Source organism: Rattus norvegicus, chromosome 16, assembly GCF_021556685.1.
Source record: "Rattus norvegicus strain SHRSP/BbbUtx chromosome 16, alternate assembly SHRSP_T2T, whole genome shotgun sequence".
In the NCBI taxonomy this organism is placed as follows: Eukaryota; Metazoa; Chordata; class Mammalia; order Rodentia; family Muridae; genus Rattus; species Rattus norvegicus.
In genome coordinates this window covers 18127435-18141834 of record NC_141549.1, presented here as the reverse complement: position 1 = coordinate 18141834, position 14400 = coordinate 18127435, and the positions used below count along the sequence as shown (strand labels likewise).

The following is a 14400-nucleotide window of genomic DNA, read 5'->3' as shown; positions in this document are numbered from 1 at the left end:
ATATATGTATTTGTGTGTATGCATATATATGCATGTATGTGTGTATATGCATGTGTGTATATGTGTGTATGCATGTATGTATATATGTATGTATGTATGGATACACACACAAAGTTAAAACATAAAAAGCTTCTTGGACTGTTCATGATACCTGGATAAGTGGTGACCATGTGGGAGGGAACACACATTCATATAAGCACACCTGTTCACATGTGCTGAGCAATGCCCAGCATGGTCTCGAGCTCACTACATGCCCAAGAATGAACTCCTGCCCACTTGGCCTTCTCAGAGCCTGGCGTGGCGACAAATGTTCCTGCCATGCCTGCTCTGTTCTAGTTTCTCATGGCATGTGCTTTCTAGCCTGAACCTCACCTACTGAGGCAGGGACCTAACAGTCTCCAACCTATGAGGTAAGTAAACTTCTTCCTAACATCCTCAGGCTTGGCTTCCCCATGAGTTACAGGGAGGAAGGATGGCATGGACCAAGGAGCAGAGCCATGGGCAAGGAAGGCAGGACACCTAAATCAGCCATCACTGACACCAGCAAAGTGCACACTATAGAGCTGGCTCTGTTCACTCTTGCCCAGTGGCAGGACACCTAAATCAGCCATCACTGACACCAGCAAAGTGCACACTATAGAGCTGGCTCTGTTCACTCTTGCCCAGTGGCAGGACTTAAGAGTGGTACATACCTGTCACCCAGCACTCAGAGAAGTCTGAGGCAGGAGAACCAAGAGTTCATGGCCACCTTCATTAATGGTGAGATCAATGCCAGCCTGGGCTGCATGAGACTCAGTCTCAAAGCAGGCAAGGAGAAACTTTCTCCATTTGAGCAAGTAAGCTAGTGTCGCCTGGGTTAGGGTGGCAGCATGTATGATCCAGAGAAGACAGGGCTAGCTCCACTGATCCCCTCAGGCTGTGTGAGCAATGAGGAGATGGTGCCCTATAAAGTGTGAACAGGATGGTCTCTCAGACAGTTCAGAAAGCTGTGGAGGGCTCCAGCAACTCTCCCCTTGGGTGTGACTTGAGACTTATACGTGTGTGTTTACAAGCCAAAATATAAAATCCATGGGTGACTGCATGAATTCAACATGGCCCAACCATGTGCTGGAATATTTTTCAGCCTTACATAGGAATGGGATTCTGATGCTTGAACAGGGATGAGATGGTAGCCATTCTCCTAAGTCAGACTGCCCAGCAGTGCAAAGGCAAACTAAGACTGTCTGACTCCACTGACGGAGGACTGGAGTGTCACTAATTATATAAAAACAGAAAGCAGGAAGGTCTACAGAGCCCGAGGGGTGAGGTGGGGTGGGGAGGTTGGAGTGTAGGTGTGTGAGTGGGACAGAGCCTCAGAGGAGCCTCAGAGGAGCCAGATATGGCTACAGAATGTGCATGTGGCTGCCTCTCATACCTGTGGGTCCTGCCTCCTCTGAAAGGCTAACATGGCAAAAGGAAAGAACACAGGGGACATGCTCTGCCACCTGTAGACACACACAAATGACGTGACAAATGTGCACACTGCTGCCTCGCTGCAGGAGCAGCTGAGCATCCAGAGGAGTCAAAGGACGCTGGAAGGGCTGAGCATGGCACTGAGTTCAAGGACATAGCTTTGGAATCTAGGGAACCTGTGGTGCCCAGGCCCTGCCCTGCTGATACTGAGGAACACCGCTGACTTTGAGGGTGATGGCTGGGCTGGGCTGGGCTGGGGAATGGTGTCCTCTCACCTGCTCCAGCTTGAAGATGTGCTGGGTGAAGTAGTACTGCAACTGCTCGTTGGCGTAGTTGATGCAAAACTGCTCGAAGCTGTTCCGTTCAAAGTCCTCAAATCCGAATATGTCCAGGACGCCAATGGACAAGCACTGGGAAACAAGGTGTGGTTATAGCCAGGGCCTCCTAGGAAGACTAGCCCTCCCGAGAGGGGCTGCACAAGAGGGGATGTGTTATCCTGACCAGCTTGGACCCACTGGTTTTTGCAAATGGTTCCTTTTTTACCTCTTGATAGAACCAGGCCTGCACATAACCAGTAAGCATTGGGGTGGAACCTAGGGCCTGGTGCCCGCATGCTGGCATCGCTGAGGGTGAAGCCCAGCCTATCACACTTCCAGACACCGAGTGAAGGTGCCTGGGTTCCTGTAGAAGAGCGGTTCTCACCCTTCCTAATGCTATGACCCTTTATGTCAGTTCCTCATGGTGTGGTGACCCCAACCATAAACTTACTGCACTGCTACCTCCTAAGTGTAATTCTGCTGCTGTTAGGAACTGTGATGTAAATATCTGGTGTGCAGGAGCTCTGGCACAGAAGCACAGGCTGAGGCTGCTGCTGTAGAGGATACGAGTCTCTGCCAGCCTGGGGTTTGCAGAGATCCCATGTGTTCCTAGTCTCTAAGAAAAGACAGGGTTTACTCTTGGCCGTCTCAGGGCCTGGGAACTCACAGAAACAGCCTCTTCCATGTCCTTCTTGTTGAGGAGGGCGTGGTTGATCCTCAGCACAATCCAGTCAAACAGGGCGCTGTACAGAGACTTAGCCATGGAGTCTCGTGCAGTGATAGCCTGTGGACAGAGGGTTTCTTACAGCCAGATGCCGGCTGTGGCGCTCAGAGTCAGGACCTAGTTTTGTCTTATTTTCATAGACAAAGTAGCTAGCCCAGGCTGGCCTCACATTTGCCATGTAGCCAAGGATAATTAAACAATTGATCCTACTGCCTCTACCCCGATGGGCTGAGGTTGCAGATGGGTGTCACCACAGCTGGCTTGTCACAGGTGTTCTATGACTCTGAATCTGGGGCCTCATGTGCAGGTGTGTTATGACTGTGCCATCCCCACCCCTCAACCCGGGTTTTCACCTTCCTCCTGCTGAAGCCTGCTTAATCCTATACTGGCCCCAGGACATAGTGGGAAACTCAAAGCCTGGGGCTTCAGCACAGTATGGGTACACAGCATGGCATGCAGCCTACATGGCTGTGAAACAGCCAAGGAAGTGCTTCTCAGCACACCCCCTGTAGGAGTGTCTAGTCCATCCTTCTCCCCACGGACACAGACATCTGACTCCAACTGCCAGACATGTCCCTCTAGTTTTGACTTTCCTGGATGTCATGGCAATGTTACCACACAGAATTCTGCCTCTACTAGGTACACTTGCTTACACAGCCTCTCTGTGGGACCCCTGAGCCACACAGGGATTGGGTGCACTGCAGAGAGGTCAAGTCATGTCAAGAAGTACCTTGGCCCACAAAGGCTCACCGTCCATGGAGCCTGCTGGAAATATAAGCTTATTCCCCTAGGCAGAGTCCCCATAGGGAGCGTCCCACACACACCCTGCTATCAGGTCCTTTCCCGGTGCCATCCAAATTCAATTTGCAAGCCCAATGCTCTGGACATGTCAAGAGCTAACGGAAATGTACCAGGAAGAGAACATCACATCAAGTGGAGAGGATGTCACAGTGACCTATGAGTTGAGGGTCACAGAAAGGCCACCTCAAACACAGGGGCCAGTCACCTCTTTCGCAAACAAGGCAAATGGTCGATGCTCTCAGCTTTTGGAGCCTGAAGGGCTCTGTGGCTACTAAGCCCTGCAGCCAGAAGTAGCACTGAACAGGATATAAATGATGAGTATGGCGATGTCAATAAAACTTTATCTACAAAACCAAATTGCATATATGTGGGGGTGGATTGTTTCAAAGCATGCTGGCATGCCATGAGCACAGGGAACACAGAGAGGAGTGCCTCAGGCTCCATTCCTGGCTCCTCACTTATCTACACTTTCTGATATTTGGAGCTCCCTAATCAGAAAATTCTAGAAATTAACAACTGTGCTTTAAAACCTCTGAGCACTTGTGACACAGCTCTGATGCGTCTTGAGATGCTGCACCTCATCTGGGCCAGGCCTCATCTGGTTATGCAATGGACCCGGGGTTAACTGCTACCTGCCTACGAGTTACTCAGTCTTCAACCACGGCCCTGGACCGCAGTGCCTGAGTTCAAGGAAGAGTGACGCTACCTAGTGATGGCCTGGGCGGTAGGGCACAGTGGCATGCTCTGGTCATCCCAGAGGTTAAGATCTACCTGTGCTATGTATGGAGTAAAATGGTATCTAATCAATTTTTAAAAAGGAGAGAGTAGCTGCTGGCAGTTAATATAAGCTGACAGCCTCCCTTCACAGCGAAGAGGTGAACCACAGTGGACATCTCTATCCTGAGCCGTGAGGCCATGTCTCCATGACTGGTTGTTATAACTCTGCTGTGGTTATTTCCAGTCCTTTCTGAGAGGCATCACTGCCAATCTCACACCGTACCCGACTCATACATCAAGATCTCTGGTGTGTGTGCGGATGGAGGACTGTTTGAATGTCCCTGCTTTGTGGCCTGGCAGGAGATGCACACGTGGCTCTGGCTCCCCGGGGCTGCAGCCCTGGCCTGGGCTCACACTTACCTCACTGAGGCTGTAAGGCAGGATGAGTTTGTCATTGACCGTGATTGTTTTTCTCTTGGTTAGGACCTCCACCAGGGTCTCCCGCTTTACCTGTGTCCAGAGTTGGAAGAGAAGGGTGGGAAGGTGAGGCATTTGTCTAGAGCAGATGACCGGCAGAGGCTAGGCTGGGAAGGTCTCCCTGACATCCTCCTGCCCACTATGTGCACAAACACACCTACACGTACACACATAGAGTGGAAAACCATCTTAAGAAACAAAACAAACAACCAGATCCCAAAGTGTGGTGGTGGCTTACTCTAAATTCCAGAACTGGGGATGTAGAGGCAGATAGATCTCTGTGAGTTCAAGGCCACCCTGGTCTACACAGTGAGAGCCAGGCAAGTCAAAGCTACATAGTGAGAACCTGTCTCAAGAGCAAGCAGGTAAATAACATTAAAACTAAACAATAACATAGGACCTAAAGGAAAAACCCCATAGACCACTTGTGGTAGTGTATGCCTTTAATCCCTGAACTCAGGAGGTGAAGCAGACAGATGTCTAAGCTCTGGGCCAGCTAGAGTGAGACTATGTAAAAACAAATAAAAATAAATAAATAAAGCCCCCAGAAAGGTGAGCAATGCCCTCACTGTTCAGCAGCACAAGATTTACGATTCCTCTAGCCGGCCCCAGGCCCTGCTGTCCAATCACCAGCAGTGTTTTTGGTTTTTGTTTTTGTTTTTTGTTTTTTTTTTAAAAAAGGAAACCCTTGGACCAGGCATGCTCTGCACTGAAGGCTCGGGGCAGCACTTCACCCTCCAGCCACTAGGTGTCAGGAGTGCGCCTGGTTGGATGAACAGTTTTCTGAGTTAGGAGACATACGGAATGGGAACATTCCGTCACACTTCACACCAGGACCTAGCTGCATTTGCACGTGCAGGCTTATGTGTTTGGTACAGTGAGAGGGGCATAGGATCTGTCACTGCCACATCCCCGGCCCGTCATACTCATTTTGAGTCAGGGGTCTTCACTGAGGTGCCTAGGTAGGTTTTGAACTTAGAGCCTCCTGCCTCAGCCTCTGGATGGCCAGGATGACAGGCCAGTAACATCATACCTAACCCCAAACTAGGGATTTTCAATTTAATTGTTAAAGTTATGCACATGGGTATTCTGTCAGAACGTGCACCACGTGTATGCCTGATGCTGGAGACTGCCTGCCGGAAGAGGGCGGCAGGGTCCTGAAATTGGTTGTGAGGTGCCATATGGGTGCCATATGTGTTTTGGAAGAGAAGCCAGTGCTCTCGCCTTTGGAGCATCTCCAGCCCCCCATTTGTGTTTTTTTGAGACAGGTTCTCACAGAGCCCAGGCTGGCCCTGAACTTGAATGACAACTGTGTCATCACATCAGGTTTATGTGGTGCTAGGAAGCAGCAGAGGGTTTGTGCACACTAGACAAGCCCCCTGCCACCACAGTTACAGCCTCAGCCCAGCAAACTGTGGTTTCATTTCCTTACATTGAGTTTTCTGTGTGGGGCTATGTTCATGTGAATGAAGCAGACCCTGGAGCAGCAGCTTCTGATGTCTGGAGCTGCTGTCACAGCAGGTGTGAGGGTGGTAAGAACTGAGCTCCACCCTCTGGAAGAGTAGAACCCAGCACTTCTACTGTTCAGTGTATGTAGAACCCAGCACTTCTACTGTTCAGTGTATGTAGAACCCAGCACTTCTACTGTTCAGTGTATGTAGAACCCAGCACTTCTACTGTTCAGTGTATGTAGAACCCAGCACCTCCCTACTGTACAGTGTATGTAGAACCCAGCACCTCTACTGTTCAGTGTATGTAGAACCCAGCACTTCTACTGTTCAGTGTATGTAGAACCCAGCACTTCTACTGTACAGTGTATGTAGAACCCAGCACCTCTACTGTTCAGTGTATGTAGAACCCAGCACTTCTACTGTACAGTGTATGTAGAACCCAGCACTTCTACTGTTCAGTGTATGTAGAACCCAGCACCTCTACTGTTCAGTGTATGTAGAACCCAGCACTTCTACTGTACAGTGTATGTAGAACCCAGCACTTCTACTGTACAGTGTATGTAGAACCCAGCACTTCTACTGTTCAGTGTATGTAGAACCCAGCACCTCTACTGTTCAGTGTATGTAGAACCCAGCACTTCTACTGTACAGTGTATGTAGAACCCAGCACTTCTACTGTACAGTGTATGTAGCCAGGCACACACAGACACATACAGACAGCAGACAAGACCCCCCTTGTCCTCTGTACTGAGAGGCTGCCACTGTCTTGGCCTCGGCAGGCTGCCCCACTGTGCAGCCAGGAAACAAGGGAAAGAAAGGATGGTGGAGACAGGAGGTACCTTCAGGAGCTGGGATAGTGTGTCCAATACCTCCGGGGGCCCGACCTCCAGGCCTTCATCCCGGCCTGTGGCTCTCTTCTTATAGGTGACATTGCCAAGATACAGGATGGCTGAGAGGACAGAGAAGATCCTGGGACAGGAAGAGGTTACTGCAGTTGGCGTTGCCTGTACACAGAGAAGCTCTTGTTTCTGCAGAGCTTCACGCACCCTGGCTGAGGGTGCTCTTGGCTGAGGGTGCTCTCCACTTCACACTCCCATACCTACCCTGAGTCCCACTGCCAGACAGAACCCAGGGTTCACACCTGCTACCTATGGCACTCCAGGCTTGCTGGTTTTAGAGGGATTACGCTATGTAGCCCAGGCTAGCCTTACCTGACATCTTCCCAAACACCGAGAGTGCAGATATACCACACCACACAAACTTCTACTTTTTGCTTGTTTGTGTTTGCTAATAGACAGGGTTGTTTAGCTCTGGCTGGTCTTGAATTGCCTATGGAGATCAGGCTGGTGTTGAACTTTCAGCCAACTCTCTTTTGTCTTTATTTCTTTGAGATTAGGTTTCACTATGCGGTAAAGGTTGAAGTCTCTCTGCTGTAAGGAAGGCAGCTGTGCATATTATCAACTGGTCTGAACAGTTGCCTTCCAGCTCATGGCTCCAGCCCTCTCCTGTGGGATATGGCCTGCTCTCTAGGGGGCTGTCAGTCAGATCTCCAGAACTGGTTGTCACCGGGTGGCTCAGCAGCCCACTTACTGCTTCTTCGTGGCAGGTAGGAAGCCCACCATCTCCATGGCCTGCTGAAGCCTTTCAAAGTCATGTTTGAGGTCTTCTCCATCTTCAATATTCAAGTTATGCTGAAAAAACAAAGGCGTGGGCGCTTGGGTGTTTCTGGCTGGGAGGGCAGAGAGCAGGGCAACTCGGGAGGGCCAGGAGGAGGGAGGGCCAGGGCTGGGAATGAATGGCGGCCTTTGTGTGTGTGTGTGTGTGTGTGTGTGTGTGTGTGTGTGTGTGTGTGTGTGTGTGTGTGTGTACGCTCAGGCCTGGGCTGGGGCCCAGCACAGCCAGGCTGGCAGCCTCTGACCTCCCTTTGGCAGACAGCCTTGGGTATGGTGGTGGCGCCATGGCTGTAGCTGTTTACCTGGTTGAGGTAGAAATAGTCTTGAGGCTGCTTCAGCTGAAATTCCTGACGCTCTTCCTCACTGACGCCCAGCAGCAGATAATAAAACACATGGTAGTTCCTGTGGGTGACCAGGAGAGGGAGTCAGTGCCCAGCCAGGCCCACAGCAGAGGAAAGGGTACATCAAAAGGTCACAAGGTGGGGAGTATGGTTCAGCTGATGAGGGCACAACACACACACACACACACACACACACACACACACACACACACACACACACACACACAGAGGAATAAAGATATAAAAATATAGTTACAAAAAATAGTATTGGCCAATGTGATGGTGCATACCTAAAACACCAAGCACTCTGGAGGCAGAAGAAGGAGAATCTCTGAGTTTGGCTAACCTGGTCTACAAAGTGAACTTGAGGAGATCATGGCTTCACAGAAAAACCCTACCTTAATAAAAAATATAAGTTTTAAGTATTGTTAGAAAGTAGGAACTTCTTGGGTGAGTGGGGTAGGAGCTGGGGCAGGAGTCTTACTGACTAGTTGACACTGGTTTGTTACTGGGAGACAGAGCCTCACCCTGTAGCGCAGCCTGGCTTGGAACCTGAGATCCTCCTGCCTCACAGACTGTACAGTGTGCCAGCTCTGAGGTGTTCAGGATGGTGGGCTGTACTGGGCGCAAGGTTGGAACCCACAGCAGCAAGTGTGTGGAAGAGATGGGGAGGGGAAGCTTAGATTTCAAGCATGGCTTCCCCTAAGAGGCTCACAAAACTTATTTCACCCTGTGAGGGCCAAAGCCTGAGTAGGATTATACTGAGCCAAATCCCACATTCCAAGTGCTAGAGAATGGCTACCCTTACAGAGAATCCTCATTAGTTCCCAGGACCCACACACCGGGTAACCATCCCTGTAACTCCAGTTCCAGGACCCACACGTGGTGTAGCATTCCCCTGTACCTGCAGTTCTAGGGGTCCTAGTGCCTTCTTCTGACCTCCCAGGGTACCAGGCACACACACAGTGTATTACAGACACTCAGGCAAAACACACATACACATAAAAAAGGAACGAACAAATCATGCCCTACCGCTCATCCTTCTCCTGGGAAACCAGGCGAGACTTTTCAAGAAGGTATTTTTCCACAACAGCTCTGTCATAAAAGAAAAAAAGGGAAAATAAGATATTACATTTTAGTGTTGATATTTCTTCTTTGAGTTTTTTGTTTCAACCAGAATTGATAATGAAATCAAGAACCACAGATTTAAAGGAAACACTGTTAGCACTGAGCCGCTCTTTTAGCCATCACTGGGCAATTCTAGGCGGGGCTTCACTCCTGAGCCACACCCCCAGCTCCTTACTGCAGGATTCTATGGCCATTATTTATGTCTAAGCCAAGCCCTTCCCTTGGGTATTGCATGGCTGCTCTTCTTCCTTCATTTCCCCCAGGTTCTCATACAGCCCAGGCTGGCCTCTCACTTACTGTGTAGGAGATGCCTAATCCCTTCCCTGAATCTTCTGCGTGTTGGGATGAGGCACGGAACCCAGCTGTACAAGCAGCTACCCACACTCTCGTGTGAGATTCACTGTGTAGCCTAGGTTGTTCTCCAGCTCCTGCTTCTCATCAACCATTTGCTCTGTGTGCTGGGCTAACAGGCATGCAACATGCAGTGTTTCTGTACTGCCAAGGATAGAACACACGGCCCCGTGCTTTAACAAGGTGGCCTCTGTGAATGGAGCCACGTTCCTCATCCATATCTCTGCTCAGCCTAGAAAATGGGACCAATGTGCTGCTGTCCCATGTTAACACCCTTTTGTATCATGCAAATAAATAGCTATCTACAGGGCTGGAGAGGTGGCTCAGTGGTTGGGAGCGCCGACTGCTCTTCCTGAGGTCCTGAGTTCGGGTCCCGGCAGCCACGTGGTGGCTCACAGCCATCTATGATGGGATCTGATGCCTTCTTCTGGTGTGTCTGAAGACGGCTGCGGTGTACTCATATATAATGAATAAATAAAATATTTAAAAAAAAATAGCTATCTACAAATGCCCTGAAGATCACCCTTTCTCTGGCTTCAATGAGAACCACTGTGACCCGGCACACAGTGTCAAGCAAGGTACACAGAACCCTGACAGGCAGAGCAGCCTGGGCAGGTGAAGGGACCCAAATGTTAAGGGAGGACACCAGCAAGGTCCTCAGGCAGCAGGTCAAGGTGTCTCAGACATCTGCTACTTCAGTGTAAGCTCAGTGGTGATTTTCGCGCCCTGGCTGTTCCCTGACAGGATGACAACAGCTCATATTTAAGGTTCCCCTTGGTTCATGAGCTAACTCAGCATGTCAAGGTGGGGGCTGCAAGTAGGTGTGTGTATTTACACTCAAAGAACTTTAAAAAGTTGAATATAAGTTTGATTTATTTCTTTTCTCTGGTGAAGGATTTGGCTTCACATATTAAGGACTCTGTGCTGCACTCCTGACCCTATTTTTTGGTGTATTTGTTTGTTTTTTAAAAGTCAAGGTTTCTCCATATATCCTTGGTTGTCCTGGAGCTCACTCTGCAGACCAGACATGGCCCCGTTTCTAGTGTTTCGGTCCTTCCTGTTTTCTTCCTGGGTTGGTGGTCTGATTACTGAGCCCTGTGCTGTTGTACTTGAAAGCACAGGGCAGACACTCTGTGGCTGAGCTGCACCCATTCCCTCACTTGATGAATTGTGCCCTTCTACAGTGTGAGTGACACGTGTGTCAGAGCATTTGTGGGGGTGGCTGGGAATGCCTCGCTTCTTCTGTCTTGTTGAGGCAGAACATTTGTCCTACACTGCTGGGATAAAAACACTCTGGCCAATGGCAACTTAGAGAGGAAATGAAGACAAGCCCCCAGACAGCCCAGGGCCAGTCTGATCCAGGCTATCTGTCAATCACATCATCCTCACAGATTGAAGACTGACTCTTGGCAGTCAGGTGCCAAGGACAGCAGCCAACTGGAATTACACGCATCTGTCTGTGGCTCTGCACAGTACGACCTGTCTAGCTTGCAGCTTCTGACTGGTTCTGTCGTCTCTGAGTCCCATCTCTCTCTGTAGGAGTGTGGGGATGACAGAGGAACACAACTGGTTTTTCACATGGGTTTGTGACTATGGAACTGATTGAAAGGTTGGCAAGGCCAGTGCTTTACCAACTGAACCATGGCCCTGGCCGCCCCTGCTTTCCCCTCTACTGAAGAGTAGGGGCATCTGACACACATGGGTCCCTGGCTGCATCCCATACCATTTGCCTTTCTAGAGCTACTTTTCGTCTCTGTTCAGTTCAGGGCACACATGAGGTCTGGGAGCAACAGGGACTGCAGTGTTCCTGAAGCCCAGGCTTGACACTGATGCAGCTTGGGTCCCCTTCTTCTGCAAACACTTTAGACTACAAGTATTTAAGTTTTCCAAGTATTTCCTTTAATATTTTGTTTTTTATTTTGAATCTCTTATGTTTGTGTATTTATATGTATGCTTGTGCATGTAGGTGACCGAGGAGGCCAGCAGAGGGTGGCATGTCCCTTGGTGCTACAGTTACAGATGGCTGTGAGCTGTCCTCTGGGTACTGAGAACCAATTCTCAGAGGCCCTTTGAAGGAGCAGCTGGTGCTTCTCTGCTGGGCCATCTTGCCCTTCTTGCAAGTGGCTGAACTGCAAGATACTCCACGGCACTGACAGTCTGTGGAAGAAGTGGCGACGGAATCCAGAGTACACAGGTGTCACACACACCCTCCACATACAGCACGCAGTCTTTTGGAGCCATCATGGGGGGTCAGGGACTTATGTGTATATGAGTGTCTGTGCATGTGGAGGCCTCCAATCTTTCTGGATCCGCTTCCACCTCACATATGTAGGCAGGGTCTCAGTGAGCTCAGCCATTGGCCTGTCTAGGTGGCTGGCTTGCTCTGGGGACCCCTGCTCTCAGCCTCATGGAGGATCCCAGTGCTCAGCCTTCATGCATGTTCTGGGGATTCAAACCCTGGTCTCACGCCACTCAGCCTTTTAGCATCTTAGCCATCTCCCTGGACCTCCCAGGTCCTCCACAGGATATCGTAGTTCTGAGTGGGGCATGGCTGTCAAAGCACAGGTGTGCATGCATCTTCCAGCCACGCTGCTCATGGACTTTGGGAACCCAGAACATCTTTGATGCTTGGGTTGCAGGAGTAACAGTGAGTGTTCTGTGGGGACCTGTGGTATTCCAGGCACCATCTAAGGCATTTTCTGGGAATCCTCCCATACACTAGGGTGGGTGCAGTAGTTCCCTATGGCAGATGAGGAGCTGAGACCACTACAGAACACTATGGGAAAGAAGGGTCCTAACCAGCTCTCTCCATACCCACTGACCTCTCCACCTAAGCCTGATTTTAATTTTATTTTTCTTCTGTCGTTGTGAGACATGGTCTCACTGTGTGTGTTCCTAGCTGTCCTAGAACTCACTATGTAGACCAGGTTGGTCCTGAATTCTTGGGAGATCTGCCTGCCTCTGTAGGACGTGCCATTAAGCCTGCTGGCCTGTGGGGAAACTCAGAGTGCAGGGCAGGTTCTGAAGGCACTGCCTGGACTCTTGTTTCCCTTCGAAGGAGCTGAAGAGACTTAGCGTTTAAGAGCAGCTTCTCGGGGTTGGGGATTTAGCTCAGTGGTAGAGCGCTTGCCTAGGAAGCGCAAGGCCCTGGGTTCGGTCCCCAGCTCTGAAAAAAAGAACCAAAAAAAAAGAGCAGCTTCTCTTCCACAGGACCCGGGTTCCAGTCCCAGCACAGACAAGACAGCTCACAACCATTTGTAAGTCCAGCTGCTTGACATCTAACACCCTCTTCTGGCCTCTGTGGTACCACATGTACATGGTACAAGGACATGCATGCAGGCAAAATGCCCATGCACATAAAATAAATAATTCCAAACACAATTTTAAACAAATTAGTTAAATGAGATAAAGATTGCTTTCTAGTTTCTGTGGTACACCCCATATGACCAATAGTGACTGAGAGAAATCAAGACAAGCCAGAAACAGCCCAAGGCCAGTTGGATCCACCTTATTTGTCAAGCATGGCTTTCGTCCAAGATTGACCTTGGTGGTCGAGGCTGGCCTGGAACTCATAGTCCCCTTGCCCTGGAACTCATAGTCCCCTTGCCTCTGCCTCTTGAATGCAAGGTCATACAAACACTTCCTTCTCTAGCCTCAGTCATTCAGGTTTGGCCCCTCTCCTAAAATCAGATTCCTAGGGTCAGACTCTTGTATCAGTGTCTGCCTCTCTCCTTGTATCCATGGGTAGGCAGTCACCCTGTCTCAGCAGAAGACAGGCCAGCTATGTGGACCCAGGGTACCACTTGCTGGAACACAGCAGCCCAGTACTCATTCCCCAGTCTTTGATGTTTTTGTTTTGAGATTCTAGGCAGGGGCTCTACTCCAGACAGTATCCCTGCTTTTTAGATTTTGAATTTAATTTAATTTTATGTGTATTGATGTGTTGCCTGTGTGTGTAGTGTTTTGCCTCTGTGTGTCTATGTACCACATGAGTACAGTGTCCACAGCAATGGTTTGATCCCCTGGGACTGGAGTTACAGTCAGTTGTGAGCTGCATGTGGGTACTGGGAATTTAACCCAGATCCTCTGCAAGAGCAGCCTGCCCCTAGTTTTTGGTTTTAAAGTTTTGAGGCCAGCAAGGGGTCCTTTGAGTATAGAGGACCCTCTGAGGTGATCTGCACACACAGAAAGCTAAAGCTTCAGGAATGGGGAACTTGGGCCATGCTCAGATGTGCTCTGACCCTTGGCTTTGTGAAGAAGCTGTGACAGAAATATGACCAGACACAGTGGGCAAAGGCGGCCCTGGATTGCAGGTCTTGTGGCACAAGGCAGTAGCAGCCCCAGAGGCCAGGAAGCTGGGCCAGAACATGGATGCCGATCAATATGTAAATTCCTTTCTTGAACCCAGGAGCAACACTGGAGCAGGGCAGGGTTGTGGGTGGGCCAATAGCAGGACAGCCTATGGATCCCTGAAGAGAAAAGCTGATCTAGAGATCCAGTCACCAGGGCTGAGAGCCTGCAGCAGGGTGGCTGCACTCACAGGTAAGGGTCAACAGTACCTGACAGACTGCATGTGATCTAGCCAAGTCTTCTTTTTATCTGGTTTCCTGTTCAGTCAAACTTGGAAAATTAGAAGCAGAAAACTCTGAAGTAAATGATTTGTAAGTCTGAAGTAGTAAGGCACTCTAATAATAGGATGAGAGCCATGCTCTCCTCACTGCCCTGTCAGATCCTGACTTTCCTGTACACACTCCCTCCTGTGGCTGCTCAGGAGAACACATCTGGAACAAAGAGCCTGACTGAAATAGAAGGGTCTCGGGGATTTCTGTCTAGAAGGTGGGCAGATTAGCTCAGAGGATGAGAATATATTAATAACTGCTCAGATATTGTGCCTTAAAGCTTGATGACATAAATCTCATAGTCTCTGTCTCATTTATTTAGAAACTAGGTGGAATAAAGGAAAAACAA

General features: G+C 49.7%; 1 protein-coding gene across 52 annotated transcripts in view; it reads right to left on the bottom strand.

Annotated features, from left to right (window-relative positions):
- Myo9b (myosin IXb) overlaps positions 1–14400 on the bottom strand; it is an 84620-nt gene that overhangs the window by 30301 nt on the left and 39919 nt on the right. For all 52 annotated transcript variants that reach the window (XM_087587497.1, XM_087587502.1, XM_087587499.1 and 49 more), the window contains 7 exon segments: positions 8986–9048; positions 7915–8014; positions 7530–7630; positions 6779–6908; positions 4432–4521; positions 2437–2553; positions 1728–1862 (listed from right to left, as the gene is read on the bottom strand). In XM_087587497.1, coding sequence (XP_087443623.1) covers positions 1728–1862; positions 2437–2553; positions 4432–4521; positions 6779–6908; positions 7530–7630; positions 7915–8014; positions 8986–9048 — 736 coding nt within the window.